Consider the following 18,430-nt stretch of genomic DNA (forward strand, 5'->3'; position numbering starts at 1 on the left):
TAGAGGGAACAGCCATAAAAAGGAGAAAGAGAAAAAGAAAGAATCAGGTTATTATGAGACGAAAGACAGAAAAGCATATCAGTCCCATTGAAATGCCACACCTTAGTTAAGCAGGAACCATAGACGGATTAGAAACACCTCATACCAGAATACATAACTGGAACGCAGATTAAATTCTCAGTCTAAGGTGCCTTGAGAGGTTTAAACCGAGCTACATGCACTGCCATGCGTAATGAAGAGTCAGTCGGATCATTAGTGACATGAGGCTTCATCCAAAACAGATTCTATATTTCCCTAAATGCAGCACTAAACCATTTTAAAGGATCGCAAATTTCAATTTTAAAGTAGGGGATGTACATTTCTTTGAATTTATTTTCTACCTTCCAGAGTGGACCTTGACGGCTTGATATTTATACTCATACTAGCGGTTTCTGGAGTTAAAACATTTATTAATGGCAAGTACTCACAGAAGCAGAGGAAGAGTGTGTCCACACACATAGCATAAACGCTGAAAAACCCATGTGCAATGAGGTAGGAGCCCACCAACACAGTCTGGAGAAAAAACACAGACATACATATTCAGACAGACAGCTGCAGCTTTTATTTCATTTGTCTATAAATATAGGTAGCACACATGCATACAGTACTGTTCAAAAGTTTGGTTTTTATTTTAAAGTGATAGTTTTATTCAACAAATAATATAAGATTTCTATTCCAAATATATGTTTTTCAAACTTTGTTCAATAAAGAATTCTGAGCAGATGATTTCTGATCATGTGACACTGAAGACTGGAGTAATGATGCTGAAAATTCAGCTTTGATCACAGCAATTAATTACATTATAACATAGATTCAAATAGAAAACTCTTATTTTAAATTGTACAAATATTTCACAATATTACTGTTTTCACAAGATGTTTTAATCAAATAAATGCAGTCTTGCTGAACATAAGAGATGTCTTTCAAAAACAAAACAAAAATAAAAATCTTACTATTTTCCAGCATGGCCATTATTACATTATTACAATTTAGACAGATGAGTTCATTAAATAGAATATTGTTCATTTACATTTTTATTTTATTTCATTTATAGTCACACTTGATCACTCACCAAAATAGGAACCCAGTAGTAATGGAGACTGGGTGTGGCACCCTTAAATGCATCCGTATGTCCTGAGAAGAAGAAGAAAGCGAAGATCCCTGGGGGAAAAAAGGGGGATTGATAAAGCCACTTGATGTATTCAACCAAATTGTAGTTCAAGTTTGTCAGTATTTAAATCTAATGTTTAGTTCAGTGTTATATAACCAGTGTAAACTAGGAAACTTACCCACAAGCCCCACAATAAGGAGTTTTCCAAGGAATAAGATGAAATCGGTGACCTTATCCAGGACTACCACCCTGTGACGAGTGAACACATCTGTGAAACATTCGTCAAATTCAGCCAGCCAACACCAGCTTACAAAACCAACGGGTGCCTTACTTCCTGCACCTTGCCTTTTGAACTATTTTTAATTATTGGTCTATGTTCAAATGCATGCACTTCTTTGCTGTTATCAGCATCATGTTTCATTGTTTGTTAGTGCTTCACAACATGAGCGTTGCACTGTCAATTTAAATATGTTAAAATCCTGCACTCATTTTCAAATCCTTCAACCCTACAGTTTGAAGAGGTCACCCACCTGATTACGTTTCTCATGAGGAGGAAGAAGGCATCACGTGCTGATCGGCAGAAGTTTTTACCGTATATGGCCACCTGTGGCAGAAAAAAAGCACTTATTCAGCAAAGACTGCATTTAGAGATGCTTTTAAGATTACATACAGTCACTTGTGTAGGCATCAGGGGGAAAAAATTAACAGTTGACAGATTAGTGAATGGGTGCCGTCAGAATGAGAGTTCAAACAGCCGACAAAAAGATCACAATAATCCACAAGTTATCCAAAAAAACTCCTGTCCATCAATTAACATCTTGTGAAGTGAAAAGCTGTGTTTGTAAGAAACAAATCCATAATTAGAATTTTTTTTTTTTACTTCAAACTGTCGCTTCCAGCTAAAATAGTCCTTTATCTATAAAATTGCTTTCTTCAATAGAAAAAGTCATCTGAATGAGAGAAATATTCACAGATCAAGCACGGTTTACAAGTGTAAACCATTAAAAACAGTTCTAAACAAATATGTGGGAGGATTTTGAGGTGAGAAAACAACAGGTGATGGACTTTTTTCCCGGAGGAAACTTTATTATGGATTATGGACTAGAAGCTGGAAGCAAAGGTTTAAAAGTTAAAAAAGCCTTAATGATGGATTTGATTCTTACAAACACGCAGCTTTTAACTTCACAAGACATGAATTGCTGGACTGGAGTGGTGTGGATTATCGTGATGCTTTTATCAGCTGTTTGGACTCTCATTCTGACGGCACCCATTCACTGCAGAGCATCCATTGCTGAGCAAGTGATCAGATGTAATGCTAAAATTGTTCAAAATCCAAAAACACACTCATCTACATCTTGGATGGCCTATGGGTGAGTACATTTTTAGCAAAATTTCATTTTTTTTGGTGAACTATTCCTTTAAGTTGCAGTGGAAGAACACGGACCATAATGTAGGCGTTCCTGTTCAGAAACTTGATGAACTTCTCCAGGCACCAGAAGCAGCATTTCAAACAGCACAACAAGAACTTGGCAAATTTATTCTCTGCTCCTGTGGGACCAAAAGAAAGCAAAAGAGTTCACACACACAAAACAGATTATTGTGAACAGTGCAGAATACGGCAATGGATAATGTTCGGCATCACCTCAAAACGGGAAGCTGCAGGGTCACCCTAAAATGGTTTATTTTGCTACATTAACCAGCTCATTACATGACTACTTATAAATAAAAGGACATGAATAATTGATCTGAGTTGACGTTATTTTATTATGTGAAAAGAAAGAGACTGCAGAGCAATCCGATAGACATAAAACTACCATAGCTCTGTAGGAAAATAGTCAATTGCATGCGTCAACAGTCATTATATGCACATTCCATAACATATTGCAGTGATTAAGCAATTAGATCAATTTTTGATCTGTTAAGGTTTTTCTCTTACCCTTGAGTTTGTGATCAATATACTCCAGCAGAACCCTGATAATCTGGACGATGGCGAGGATGAGAGAACCAAATGCCAGAGAGCCTGTGTGATATCTGTGTGTGGACAAAATGCATCAAATATATCAACTAAATCATGCTTAGGGCCCAAATGACACACTTTGCTAACATGCATATTGCATACATCTTTTTCTAAAGCCATACCTGAGGGATCTGCCCAGAGAGGCACACAGCGGGTATGCAGGCATGTCATTGGGTTTATTAGGAGCCCAGTAGTAGGATGCAAATGCCCCTGCCAGAGTCATCTGTCCCAGAGCAGTGACAAAGTTGGCACACCAGAAGAACAGGAAGACGTTGTAGAACTGAAGGACGACCAGGTATTTGTGATATGGCGTTTCCCCACCATAGAAAGCAAACAGGCACTCAGACCGCGGACAGTCTCTCTTCATAGTAGAAAGAGTGAAGTTCTGGAAATGTGAAACAGGGATCATTCACTTTAGGACTGCACTACATATTCAAAGTAAAAAAAAAATGTTATGCATAAAGTGTATAATACAGTGTAATGTGTGTAATATTTTAACAATATGATTATGCATGAATATGTATTTACGCACCTCAGGGTCACAGGTTTGTCTTGCATGTAGACAATCGGTTTCGTTGAAAACCTTATAAACAGGTTCACTGGATGTAGAGAGGAAACTGATCAGCGCGATTAAGGACTAGTACTGGTTGAAATATGTTAAACACGTGACTTTTTATAGACAATACTGTGTTTAAAGAGGCGTTTTAGATATTAGATTACCATATACATCTATAAGGGCTGCGTTGCTGGGAACGTTATTGCTATAAAATATCCCTAACACTATCTTCTTAAACAGATAAATATATATCTCCACTGACAGTCATACAAAAGTATCTGTGTATTCAGATTTAATATTTTATTTATCTATTTTTAAATTATGTAATTTAAAATGATATATTTAATTGAATTCAGTTTTAGTAGATGTATTGACTGATGGTCATTCAAAAGTATTTTGTGTATTCTTTTTTAATATTTATTTAAATTAGTTTTTTTATGTAATTTAATTTTGGTCGATGTTTTGACAGTGCCCCGTTCTTTTTCTGGAGGCTCCTTAAATCATGCAATGGACTTACATTTGTTTGTTTTAGTGAGTGACTCAGGAGGTGACCTTTTGCCCATTGACCTTCCATTAGAGTGATTTTAATTAAGATTAAGTGAGTGACTGTAAGATGCAAGTTCCTGTCTAATAGTGCCAACACTGATTAATGTTTCCGCTTCAGTCTTGAGCCAAGGATACACTGCAGTGACGCCCCAGTACGCGATGACTATGGTCAGGAGGAGGAAGGTAAAAATAGGGTAGAACAGCGAAGACATCACATAACCCACAGCCCTGAAAGAGGACACAAAAAACAAGACTTAAAGGTAAAACAAGTACCACGTCTTTAAACTTTAATGACAATCACAATCCCCGTAACAAGAAGATGTTGATGTGGAAACATCATGTATTTACTATGGTTTCATATGGATTCCCAAAAACCCAAACCTGCTGGCCTCCTTCATGAGCTCAACAGCGATCCGGATTCGTTTCCTGAGGAAGATGAGGAGAATGATGATGATGACCTCCAAAATGGCCAAGATGATGACTGCAGAGAGGAAAAGGAGTTACTTTCAAATTTAAAACAGCTACAAACTGCTAAACCTACAGGCCCATAGCAAAACCACTTGACTCTTTTTAGAGGTGTTGTGAGAGAAAGAAAGACTAGCCACAGCAAAACAGTAATAAACTGACGACTAGATTGTCCATGCAACTTTCTGCTGTGATGCTAAGGGTGTTGTAGGTGGTTTTCAGTGTGTTGCTGCGCATCTGATAGCGTGTTTGAGATGGTTCCTTATTAGCCCTAATTAAAAGACGATTTTATGATAACGGCTTGGGTTCATCCTTCAATTTTGTACTACAGATTACAGGCTGTAGTTTAATATTTAAGGTCGTTTTCAAATTGCTAACCCCAAATATGAGCAATAGTAAGAGTGTGGCTACTCACTGAAGGCCAGCCAGGACTGTCTGATGTGCAGGTACACAGAGAAATCGGGCTGGAAGCCCAGCTGCTGTAGGGTGATATTAGAACCAGGCGTGTCCTTCAGATTGACATACTTTATGCTGCAGTGAGCAATACCTGCGTAAGAAACAGACAAATGATTGACAGTTTAACAATATACTAGACAGGATGAACGTACTAAAGAGTATGAACCATACCATACCACCGGCAACGACAGCGATGACCATGAAGATCATGACCCAGACCATGATTCCAGCCAGATAACGCAGAAGAACGATGAAGATCAGACTCAGCACCACAGCGATCAACAAACAACTGCACGAAGAAACAGATTAACACTCAATCACAGCAGGAAAGACATTCATTGAAATAAAATAACTATTATGATATATTACACAAGTAACCACTTAAAGTAGTAAAATAAATCGAATATAAAACTAGCATAACTAACATAAAAAATATAATGTTTATATCATATTTCTAATATTCATTTAGTTTAATCTGAAATACTAAAATAAAACTAGGAATTCCTAAAATACAATTGAAATAATAATAATAACTACTAAACAGAAATATATAAAATATATAAAAATAAATGGCAAAAATACACAACAAAATGACTAAAACTTATAAAAAAACGAATTAAAATTATTATTTGTATTAAAATAACACTGATCCAAATATTAACACTAATTATTTTTATTGAAAGATAGCATATTCACTAATATGAATAAAAAATATTTAAATTTTTTTTTAACTTACATTAGTATCCAGTACCAAGACTTTGTGTAATCCTCAAAGATCTTCATTGCAACTTGACGGCCCTCCATGACTATTGTTGCATTCCTTTGATTGTCGAAACAAATATGAATTTATAATTAATAGCCCTTGAATTGCACTGCAATTGCAATTGCAGCAGTGACATATAAATGAGCAATTTCCTTGCAATATGCATGATTGAGTAGTATAAATGTGTGCTTACTTCATTCCAGCCACCAGATCTTTAGCGTCTCTCATTTTGTCTCCATCATTAAATGTTTCTTGATCGCCCACTGTGATGACATCACCCTTTTTGCCTATAGAAGGAAAACATCGCTGCAAAACTGAGAGAGAGGACAACAGGATTAAGAAACAGAACCATGAAAAATTTGTAATAATTTCCCATACAGTAAATATTGTAATAATAAAAACAAAAGCTTTACATGGTTTGCTGGAAATCAGATATGCAGGGCAGAGTTTTTTTTGCAAAATGTCCACCACTGGCTTTAAAGGGAGACAGAATCGATCGGTTATTAGACATTTGCAAAAAAAATGAACTGGATATTTAACCAACAGCTAAAAATTATTTGTTAAAAATGAACGTACCTTTGCCCCTGGGTCTGCTCTGCAATAGCTTTTGTAATATTCCCAGTCTTGTGCGTTTCCAATGGCGGTTACCAGAGTCAACGTGCGATCAGGGCATTTCTCTACACACACCTACACACAGCAAGAAAACTAACTTCAGGATATGACAGGTTTGACTCTCAAAAACAAAACAAAAAAAAGTCTATAACATAACCTTAGTTTTGCATGCACTTATTTACTAAAACATGAAAAACTATGCTAAAAGACAGTAAACCTTGATACTGCACATACAGTGCCTATTATTTTAAAATGGTATGTGAAGCAATCATTATCATCATTCATTTGACAAATGCTGTCCATTTATCACCAAGAAAAGAGTTACTTTCTTATTTTTAATCCAGTGTTGTATAAAAATGTTCACTTATGGCAGTCGGAATCAACATATAAATACATAAACAATATTGCTTGCCTTATTTCTAAGTTGCTTTGAAAAAGTGTCTGCTAAACAAATGATGTAAATAAATGCAAATGCAAATTAAAGATAAGTTGAGTGCATTGCATTGTGGGATACAGTATTCCCCACAGTGCACTCTGGTTGTGTACTGCACATGCAAGCACATAATAGAAGTGAAAATTCACATACTATGAATGAAAAGAGTTCTGCTATAATGTATGAGCAGTATACAGTAGTAGCATGCCAACCCAAAAACAGAGTTGCCACAGATAGAAACGGGTGGACAGGACACAAACCTGAGGCGTGGGACACTGAAACTCGAGGAGGACCATGGGACTGGCACACTTCATCATGTTAAAGTAGAACAACAAGGGCTGCTTCCTGTTACACACATCACAAAAACACATTCTCAGTTCATTGAGGCTTACACTGATTAATTGCAATGAAAATATTAACGCATTCCTAGTCCTTGCAATATTTGATTTTGTTTTTTGTTTTTTAGGTTTCACTCAAAAAGACATATCATGCCATATAAGGTTGCACTACAAATAATCCTTATCTGTCATTTTTACTGAATGAGCTGTATATTTTCCTTCATGTTCATTTTTCAGATGGCAGGAGAATAACATAATACTTGATATTTTAATTAACATGGTATAAAGAATATCCCATTTGGAAAAAAGACATACAGTGTGCATTTGTGGTCTGCTCGATTTTACTTACTATACATATCCTGTGAATAATTCACTGGAATGCACTAAGAATCTCTTCTTTTTCTCCCCAAATCCTCACATCTCTATCCAGGTTTGTTTTCACAGGGACTCTTTAAATGTAACTGTCTTTCATTTTCACATCGGTTCCCTATTAGCAGTGTTTACTGGAATGTTTCTAAAGCAGGTAAACACAATATTTCTTATCCGTCAAAATGACAGAAATGACATTGAAATATCATCACTCATTGTTCTAGTTAATGAGCATTTTTGATTAGGGCAACGTATATGTTACGTAACAGACATATATTACTACAGTGATATTTAGCACGTGCATAATATTGCTGCAGCAATATTTTGCAGTTCTTCATGATCTACTGAAAGTAACTTATTTATATTTTCACATTTGAAGGTTAAGGTCACCTCATTGTGCTAGTTTTTTGAAAATGCTTATTATTGCATTCACAGAGTGAACCTTTCACTGATTATTTACAGTTTAACAGTAGTTACTCCCATAATTCATGCAAAGCATCACGGGGCATATGAAAAAGGTGGTTACTTTCAGGTGGTTATTTTACTCTTAAAGTTCTCCTTTACAGTCAAGATTTACAAATGACTTGACTGAATCTTTAAAAAGAACCGGAGCAACAAATAATAATCTTAAATTTGGTGTAACCTACTCCAGTTTTCCCTGGCCACAGTACTGTCCCAGGCTGTCTGTGGGGTAGATCACCTTCCTCGGGTCACCGTGAGTCCAGGCTGACAGATGCAAACAGAAATAATGAGTATTTCATTCACACACAGAGCAGGAATTCTCAAACCTTTTATGTAGCTATTACATTTCCAAAACCACGTCATTAGAGGATGAGAGATTTTAAATGTGTTAGATTTAATAAGTGCAATTTATTTCTGTGAACTGATCAAACTATCCATTTAAATTCATTCAAAATTCTCATTCAATGATTCATACTCAAAAATGTTTGTGGAAGTCCCCGTGGAGCATTTTTCATATATGTTCTTTAGCACATATACATGTTGGTAAATTTGGCTGTGTTCATTTAGTGAAAAACAGTGTGGAAACATGAAACATGTCTTCTTTTTACTTGATCTTTAGTGTGCTTTAGTGGTTACATTCAGCATTGTGAAAACATTCAGTTCTTTAGTTTCACTTCAGAGCAAATACAGATTATTAAATATTTTGAATATCAGCAAAATACTGAAATACATATTTTTTAAGCTATATCGCCCAACACTAACAAACACACACTCATTACAAACAAATCAGTAAACAACACTACCACCAGTGTTGCCAGTGTGGGTGGGTTCCCACACACACACACACACACACACTGCAGAGGCGCTGGTGCTTGAATGTAGTGACTGTATATTCAAGCAATCACAATGCCTAAATATAAGTTAAAGAGTGGGAGAGTGACTCAACTCTCAAAACGTGAATTATTGTGGAGTGAGATGACACGAAGGCTCTATCACTGCAACTCCGAAATCAAAGCACATTTGAATTAATTAATCAAAACCGAAACTAAATATGTCGGTTTATACGGTCCTGTCTTTGATCTTTTAAACGGTCCAGATTGATAAATCCTTGAAAACTGCTAGACTTGATTAGTTTTGACTGGGCAAAGTTCTGTATTATGTTCTACAATATGAATTTAACAAGAGGCTTCCGGTTCTGTGTAAAATTATAGAGCGACACGAAGCGCATTATTGTTATTATTATTTTTTTTTAACTGTCGGATTATAATTCAGTATGTAGCCTATCAATGAATAACACAGTTTGACTGTCATGGTGTGTGCATGAACGCTTTTTCCTATCACTTATATTGGCCACGTTTTGCATTTTAATTGGATTATTCTGACTGCTGACGTTGAAAATGGCCCTTATCAACCTTGATTTACATATTCCATCACATTGTTTTAACAGTTAAAGTTTTGGGCGGTTTTTGGGTGGGATTTTGTGAGCTTTTGGCCTGGAAATCGTCCATCCAATCTGGCAACACTGACTACCACATTAAAAATGAAGCTAAAGGATAATTGTTACACAGCAGCACCCAGTCCATCTTTAACACTATTGCAGACTGACTCACCCAGTATTCCCACCGCAACGTAGCCCACTATGGCCACGATGAAGAAGATACAGCAAATAATGTCTGTGCATCCTCTGTGGAGCAGAGAGAACCAGTCTGTTGCAACATGCTTTAAAATGCTTTAAAGGGGTCATGAAATGCCATTTCAAAAGTTTAAGTTGTTCACAGGGTTAGTTTATAAAAAAGTCCAATGTTTGTATTAATGATCATTTTCCATCCTCATTTCCACTCTCTGTGAAAAAGTGAAAGTGAAAGGGGCAAAAAAAAAATATTTTTTAGGTGAACAATTGCTTCAATGTCATAAAAATCAAATAAATTGGCTCGTTTCTTACCTGTTTTGGATAGGCCCTTTGAAGTCGGGGTCAAATTGTTTGGGCTGTCCTGTGAGAACAACAGTGAAAAACTAAATTAAATACAATTGAACTAAAAGAGTCAATAAAGAAAACCACTCACATATAAAATTGCATTTCAGGCAGTGTTTACCCAATTAAGCACGTGTTTGCATAACCCCTGCTGATCTGCAGCAGAGGAGTTTCTCCAGCACATGCCTGGAAAATGACATTCCAGCATAGCGAGTGAGCAAGAGCTTCCTCAACATAGTAAACGGCCACCTAAGACACCCTAGCAATGTGTAGCAGCATGCTTAAAAACCACTCAGAACACCCTTGTCTTTTGGTAGTGACTTATGCACAGGCAAACACCGCTCACATTTCCATCAGAAATTCACAACTCTAGTTTCGTGCCAGAAATAACAGCATCCCACGCACATTGTTTTGGAAATACTTCTTATTTTACAGTCCTGGAACGAATCCTCTCATCACAAAAAGGAATGGAAAGGGTAAGTCGAGTAAGCTAAGAAGCTAAGCTAAGTTTTTCCATGCAATTATATGCATGCTTTTAATTGCTGTACATTTGTTGCTGCTTGTCAGTTAACATCTAGGGCCAGGGGGGGTTGCTTCTAAAATAATAGGCCCTTTGAAGTCGGGGTCAAATTGTTTGGGCTGTCCTGTGAGAACAACAGTGAAAAACTAAATTAAATACAATTGAACTAAAAGAGTCAATAAAGAAAACCACTCACATATAAAATTGCATTTCAGGCAGTGTTTACCCAATTAAGCACGTGTTTGCATAACCCCTGCTGATCTGCAGCAGAGGAGTTTCTCCAGCACATGCCTGGAAAATGACATTCCAGCATAGCGAGTGAGCAAGAGCTTCCTCAACATAGTAAACGACCACCTAAGAAACCCTAGCAACGTGTAGCAGCATGCTTAAAACCACTCAGAACACCCTTGTCTTTTGGTAGTGGCTTATGCACAGGCAAACACCGCTTACATTTCCATCAGAAATTCACAACTCTAGTTTCGTGCCAGAAATAACAGCATCCCACGCACATTGTTTTGGAAATACTTCTTATTTTACAGTCCTGGAACGAATCCTCTCATCACAAAAAGGAATGGAAAGGGTAAGTCGAGTAAGCTAAGAAGCTAAGCTAAGTTTTTCCATGCAATTATATGCATGCTTTTAATTGCTGTACATTTGTTGCTGCTTGTCAGTTAACATCTAGGGCCAGGGGGGGTTGCTTCTAAAATAAGTCAGTCACATGGTATGAAATGTTGTGCTAAACAGCAAGTGACCAAGCTGCCCTGTTAAGTTAATTTAGCTCAAATGATGAGTCAAGCTGGAAGTATTTGGATTTGTATGCCATGCTTAAAAACGTCTTAATGTCACTGCATTAGAAAAAAATATGTCAATCTAAATGGCATTTATTAAAAAAAGATGGCACAAGCACATTTTCATGCAAATATTTCACAAAAACATCTATATGTGGGTTAGGTTAGGTTTTCAAACCACTTTGAAACCAGATTCCTCAAGGCAAGTGCAAAAAAAAAAAATTGTATGCCAATTGCTTAGTTGCTTTGATATTTTTGGATCTGATATATTCAGCCTTTTTCAAGCATGTCCACTTTTTAGGGCCACTGATCTTCAACGGAAATAAATGAAGAACAGATGTGCAAATGCTCTTATTCGCCAACCACAGAGCTGTCTTATGGAGAAAACTGGTAGAATTTTCCATTGAGTTCATGAAACTCTTGTCTTGTACTGGAACAGAAAATCTGTTCCATTTATGTCTCAAACACTAGCGAAAAGCATACATAATAACTTAACAAAATGCATTGGATTGAACAACACTTAAGTAATCAACATAAAATGACTTGTACATGATTACTCACACAAAGACTTCATGAGGAACATCACAACCAACACGCACACAAAAATTGGGCCTAAATGTAAGATTTATGCATTTGAATTGCATATACATTTCCATCCACTTAGATTACAGTTTTAACAAACCAACTGAATCAGCATAAATTTGTTGATCATGAAAACAATTACATTTATTCTGTTAAAAAGTATGTGAACATGGTGAAAATATTCCAAGCACTATTCAATTAGTTAAAATTCATGAGACTGAAAAAAATGCATTTATTGATTATATGATCACACACACAGCATTTCAAATACATACATTTGATTTCATAGTGTGCAATGCCAAGTGTAGCATAAAATAAGTTAGTAAAGCAGAGATGAGTTGCCTTTTAATAAGTAATAGTAAGTGTTGGTTCATTGTTGGAAGGTTTGTAAGGTACACTCTTAAAAATAAAGGTGCTTCGCGATGCCATAGAAGAACCTTTTTGTCTAAATGGTTCCATAAAGAACTTTTAACATCTGAAGAACCTTTCTGTTTCACAAAAGCTTCTTTGTGGTGAAAGAAGGTTCTTCAGATTATAAAAAGGTAAGAAAGAGATGGTTCTTTAAAGAACCTTTGACTGAATGGTTCTTTGTGGAACCAAAAATGGTTCTTCTATGGCATCGCTTGAAGAACCTTTTGAAGCATCTTTATTTTTAAGAGTGTAATAGCAAGTAAGTTTATGGTTGTGGATTAGTTAAGTGCTTAAAATCTAAGTTACTAAAAACTGCAAGGTTGCTGCTTGCTATTCATCTTTATAGTGAATAACTAAGTTTGGACTCATCATTACAATGATTTGTTGACTTTTGGTAGTACCTAGGATAGCAAAGTCCACTAAAGGAGGTAGAGCTTTTTTGCATTTGGCTCCCAAACTCTGGAATAGCCTCCTGATAATGTTCGGGGTTCAGACACACTCTCTCTGTTTAAATCTAGATTAAAGACACATCTTGTTGGCCAAACATTCAAATAATACATCTCATAATCTTTTACTGCAGTTATATCTGATCAAACGCACATTATTATTCTTTAGCTTGGGTTAAACAAATCAATTGTGCTTGGTTGGAACAGCAGCTACGCTAATTATGTCTCTATATGTTTCTCTGTTTTTTGCCACAGGACTAGGATTTACACAAGCTTCAGTCTGGATCCAGAACACCTGAGAAGAGATGATGCCAACCCCTCAGAGGACCTCAGATGATGCCAACCCTGAAACAACGTACAGAACTACCACATTTTGCTATAAGTTTGATTGCATAATATAATAATTGCTGTTAATAGTGTTCATCGTCTGTTTTATTACGTCTTAAATTGATTTTTCCGTACATTTCTGCCATATGTACATTGACTGACAGTCACCACTGATAAACTACCACTAAATATTGTAGAAACTTAATTTGCTGTAAAGTTGCTTTGCAATGATTTGTATCGTGAAAAGCGCTGTACAAATAAACTTGACTTGACTTGTCCTAAAATTAAAACTGCCACCATGGATTGCTAAAATGCAGGCAAACCCCCACCACTTAATGGGAATATATTGACATGAGAATTTCTACTGTGGCGTGTGACTGTAAACATCCACACCCTCCGAGACAGGCATGCAAAGACTGAGAGCTTTAGTTCCCAGGCAGACCAGGGTATTGTGAAGATGGACAAAGGCCTAGTATGATACTAATGCAGTGTTAACACACTTCAACGGATACACCGAATGAATGCAAATGGAATAAAAACCAAAAGCAGTGCCATTAGAGCAGCTTCAGGGAACTAAAACACAGCCACTGAAATATCCCACAGATTATGGGAAACCATTTGAATCAATGTCTGGACATGACACCAGGCTGACTGCACAGAAATACTCCCAGCTATCTCATTACTCATACAAGAGAACACAACAGCAGAACTATACTTGTGGTAAATTGCTCAATGAGAGCTTCAAAGGGCTTGTCCACAAGCCAAAACCATGAAAACACAGGCACGCTTGCATACAAGAGAAGATACCATCATGTGACATTACCGCTATTTTTGTAAGCACCTTCCTCCACAGGCATATTTATGTTCAACGGCTCTATCTGATGATACGATATTCCTTCAGCCCACTATCTGACTGTTACTTCCTGAATTCAAGCGGGAAACCAACCTGCCACTGTTGAAAACTGGTTCAACCAGTCTAGATCAGGTTCAAGCAGAACTAAACACCCCTTTTCCAAGCAAGAAAATATTGGATTTCCCTCGTTTGATCTTGTGTCCTTTTTGAACTGTTTTTCTCATCGTTTTGTCTCTACAGGATTTAATGGATCTTTTTTGTGTCTAACATAAGGAGGCATCTGAGTTGGGTGTGATGGCAATGACATTCATTCGACTTCATTAACAGTCATTTTGCGGCAAAGCAACTTTGTCGTGTAAGTGTCTCTTGAGCCTTCCTAAACTGCATTAGCAGCATGACTGAAATGATTCGGACAAATATAAGACCTTCTCTTGTAGGTCACACACAGCCTGCTGTCTGCATAGATTTATCAGTGTGAAATTGAAGTGTGAGAAACCAAACTTTCTTTTGGTTTCACAATATCTAGTTAGACCTATTCATGTGTAAATCCACTCATGCTGATATGATGTAGTTAAAGTCATTTAATTAAACAAACAAACAAAGTTTTGGTTCAACTATGCTTAGATTCAGAGAAAACGGAAAGTGATTACAAATCAATTTAACCAAATCAAAGTTGAATCTCATTGATTTAGGGGTTGGACGATAAATCGATTCGCGGATCAATTCTGCGATTTTCCGGATGCATCACAATTGTCTCTGGATGGAATCTATTCTGAGCTTAGTTTTTAACAGCAGATGATGCTCTAAGCTAGTTTTTAACTGCACACTCAAATGCTCACAAAGAAGAGCGCTTGTGCATTTAACTGAGTAATTTAAGTGGTTAAATGTACTTGCACCTTGGCTTTTATTCTTTATGACGCAAGATTAATGTAATCACAGCCCACTGTGAACACTCTTGCAATTCTCTTCAAACTTTATGAATGATTATTTTAGGTTCAAGTGGTGTGTGTGTAAGGAACTGAAAGCAAGAGATCGGCTGTTTCTGAAGCGATGCATTCAGGGGGAGAAAAAAATAAAGAAATAAAATTGCAGAATCGATCCACAAATTGATTTCCCATCAAACCCCCATTTGGCAACATTTAGCCAAATCTGAAAGAGACATAGGCTTCTGTAGTTTTTACTATTCTTAGTTTTTATCTTTATATTTTCATTGTAATATTTGTTTAACTACCTTACTATTAATAAGCAGCAAATTAGGATTAGGATGTTAATGGTTTGTTAATAGCAAGAATTGGACCTTAAAATAAAGTGTTCGTTTTTAAGTCAATATTAAAACTTGTTTCAGTTATAGTTTTATTTATATTAGTACATTAAGTTATATACCAAGAAATAAAATAGGGTTGCTTATTTTACCTATAATTTCTTAATAGCATGAAGAAACACTTCAAAAAGGATTTTTGAAGAAACAGTCCATCAAACCCCCATTTGGCAACATTTAGCCAAATCTGAAAGAGACATAGGCTTCTGTAGTTTTTACTATTCTTAGTTTTTATCTTTATATTTTCATTGTAATATTTGTTTAACTACCTTACTATTAATAAGCAGCAAATTAGGATTAGGATGTTAATGGTTTGTTAATAGCAAGAATTGGACCTTAAAATAAAGTGTTAGTTTTTAAGTCAATATTAAAACTTGTTTCAGTTATAGTTTTATTTATATTAGTACATTAAGTTATATATCAAGAAATAAAATAGGGTTGCTTATTTTACCTATAATTTCTTAATAGCATGAAGAAACACTTCAAAAAGGATTTTTGAAGAAACAGCTGACTTCAGTGACTCTCTTATTCTGTGTCCGATGATTACAAATAAGTAAACTCTGTGTTATTAAACAAGATTTTTGACAAAGCAGTGAATAAATCATTTGTATTCATTATTATTGCTTCATTTTAGTAAAGAAAAGTGCATAATGACTCTGATAATGATTAAAACATACAGAGAAACAATGTCCAAACAACCCATAAAGTAAAAAAAAATGGTCACTGCCCTTTGAATATGTACTGTACAGAAAGGCAAAGGAAGAAAACAAATCAATAGCACTTCCATTTTTTTCTCAGTGACTAATGGAATGAAAGCTGCTGTCAGCAGTCCATTTCCTAGACTGAATGTGATAAGATGACTAATTGGTACTGTACATGGAGCTTACACCTTTCAAAAGTCACTGTACAATTAAGATATAACATCAGTTTTATTAGTGAGAAAAATTAGACGTTATGGAAATGCCATATGCGATTTCCTGTTGTCTGGCTTCTGAGGAAATAAAGCACAATGTGCTCTGATAAATTCAGGAATTCCCCAGAAGTTTTTCAGTAAACTACTGTGTAATCAATCATTAGTAATCATTACTTCATAACAAAGTTGACTTTAACATGAGTTAACTACAAGATGCTAGTATACAAGACAAGTACAAATACAGCCCAATAGCATAAGACATGAAGGCTGTACTCTCAGTGCTTATTTATATTTTATTAGAGCCTGGCAAAAACTTGTACTCTATTAAACTAATAAAAATGCATAAAAAGAAAGTACCCAGTGTGTATTATTCATAAAGAATTGCTAAAAAGGATAATTACACCAGCACAGTGACTCATATCAAACCCTAAACCCTAAAAAACAAAGTGAGCTAGTATTTGCCTTTAATACTACGCTAGAAATGAGTCTACTACACAATTATCATTGCAATTAGGCAATATAACAAGATTCCAGTGACAAACAGTGCTTGTAAACTATTAGAGAAGTTGCACTGCATGTAAAAGTGATCCCTTCCCTAATTTGAAACAGCTGCAGTCAAACTCAAGCCCTCAGCAGCAGAAATAGCACATAAGTACAGCTCAGAAAAACATACGAGTTTAAAATTAAGAGGTTAAGGCCTTATTTTACATCTTTAAAAAGCACCATCCTATATTCCACCCTTTAATTACATGCACTCCAACTCGTGAGAGCAGCCTCCCCTAACTATGTGCTCTATGACATTACAAGATATAGCCTACTTGTGAAGAGATGTGCAAGAGTAAAAGCAGAGCTTTTTTAAGCAAATTTATGCAAAGCAATTGTTGCAAATACTAGTTTTTAAACTAATGCACAAGCAATAATGTTCTTGTTAAAGCAACACTGGTTTCAAACTGAAACCAAGGACAGACACCATATGCAAACTATTAGAACAGCCACAACTGAGCCTTTCAGTGCTGTCCATGTTGTGTCCAAGGAGTTGTATTCATGCACACAACAGCTGCGTAGTTTCATATGTCTGTATGTAGTTTCACCCTGTGCCACAGCTTTGCTGTGATTGTTCTGAATATTAATCTATAAACAAACCTGTACACTAATAGTATAACATGAACACTTCAGCCATAACACAATGTGATGGAAAGCCAAATGCACAGCATTTATTTTCCAACCACCAAATTTACAGTAAACGATCAGCTGCTAAATTAAAATCACAATGTTTACAGAGTGTTCAGACTTTATGTTTGTTTAGGACTAAGAAACACGAGGTAAAATACTTCCAAAAAAATTGCAAAATATGAACTGACAAAGCTAATAACGGAGCTTTAAGGCGTTGCCTTACTAACAAAACACCAACAATATAACACCACACCACAGTCTTTCACTTTAACACGGCGTGTGCAGCCAAAAATATCTTCCTTAGCTGATATCTGGGTGTTTATAGCGGCGGCAAAGTAATTAAAACCAATTTCAGTTTCTGTTTGGAAGCGTAAATATGAAAGGGCTCTCTTAAAAACCTCAAACCAAAAAATAATCAGTAATTATGTCCCCACTGGATGCAACAAATGCCTCGTTTGTAATAGGTTTTAATGTTTTTGTCTCGTGGCTGGCCGGGACACGGCATCAACAACAGTATGGTGAGGGGCGTAACATTTCCGTCACACGCTTGAGGTATTCGGCCAATCAGAGCACACCTCGCTTTTTCAGACCGATGAGCTTTGTAAAAATCGACGCGTTTCAGAAAGGCGGGGCATAGAGGAGAAACAATAATATACAGTATGTGGAAAATAATGTTTTTTTAACCTTAAACCGCATAAACACATTTCATTTCACCAAATACACAAAATAATGTTCTTTTTAGCAGCATCATATGACCCCTTTAACAACAAACACCAGCAAATGTAAACCAGGAATAAACTTACCGTATTTTGGCTTCTCTTCCATATCCATTTCAGCTTAGCGTTTATTTACCAACTGTGGAGAACTATACTCCAGTGATCATGAGCATTTCAGCCCACAACAAACTGATGCATGCCATGAAAGACGAAACTGAAGTGCTTTGACTGGCAGTTCTTTTAA

General features: G+C 36.1%; 1 protein-coding gene across 3 annotated transcripts in view; it reads right to left on the bottom strand.

Moving 5' to 3' along the window:
* LOC107550258 (choline transporter-like protein 2) overlaps positions 1–18,405 on the bottom strand; it is a 19,125-nt gene extending 720 nt beyond the window's left edge. For 2 of the 3 annotated variants that reach the window (XM_016231501.1, XM_016231503.1), the window contains exons 1-21: positions 14,037–14,140; positions 10,110–10,158; positions 9,778–9,851; positions 8,353–8,431; positions 7,259–7,343; positions 6,530–6,640; positions 6,367–6,427; positions 6,147–6,267; positions 5,927–6,010; positions 5,367–5,479; positions 5,150–5,281; positions 4,651–4,750; positions 4,405–4,497; positions 3,700–3,784; positions 3,290–3,552; positions 3,087–3,181; positions 2,595–2,698; positions 1,681–1,754; positions 1,329–1,399; positions 1,112–1,200; positions 468–552 (exon numbers count right to left, since the gene is read on the bottom strand). In XM_016231501.1, the coding sequence (XP_016086987.1) occupies positions 468–552; positions 1,112–1,200; positions 1,329–1,399; positions 1,681–1,754; positions 2,595–2,698; positions 3,087–3,181; positions 3,290–3,552; positions 3,700–3,784; positions 4,405–4,497; positions 4,651–4,750; positions 5,150–5,281; positions 5,367–5,479; positions 5,927–6,010; positions 6,147–6,267; positions 6,367–6,427; positions 6,530–6,640; positions 7,259–7,343; positions 8,353–8,431; positions 9,778–9,851; positions 10,110–10,158; positions 14,037–14,070 (2,002 nt within the window). In that variant the 5' untranslated portion in view covers positions 14,071–14,140. Of the gene's footprint in view, positions 1–467; positions 553–1,111; positions 1,201–1,328; positions 1,400–1,680; positions 1,755–2,594; positions 2,699–3,086; positions 3,182–3,289; positions 3,553–3,699; positions 3,785–4,404; positions 4,498–4,650; positions 4,751–5,149; positions 5,282–5,366; positions 5,480–5,926; positions 6,011–6,146; positions 6,268–6,366; positions 6,428–6,529; positions 6,641–7,258; positions 7,344–8,352; positions 8,432–9,777; positions 9,852–10,109; positions 10,159–14,036; positions 14,141–18,273 lie in introns of those variants that run through there. The other variant, XM_016231502.1, reaches the window with a different exon arrangement.
* Between the last annotated feature and the right edge of the window lie 25 nt (positions 18,406–18,430).

Source organism: Sinocyclocheilus grahami, unplaced genomic scaffold (assembly GCF_001515645.1).
Source record: "Sinocyclocheilus grahami isolate Dianchi unplaced genomic scaffold, SAMN03320097.WGS_v1.1 scaffold393.1, whole genome shotgun sequence".
In the NCBI taxonomy this organism is placed as follows: Eukaryota; Metazoa; Chordata; class Actinopteri; order Cypriniformes; family Cyprinidae; genus Sinocyclocheilus; species Sinocyclocheilus grahami.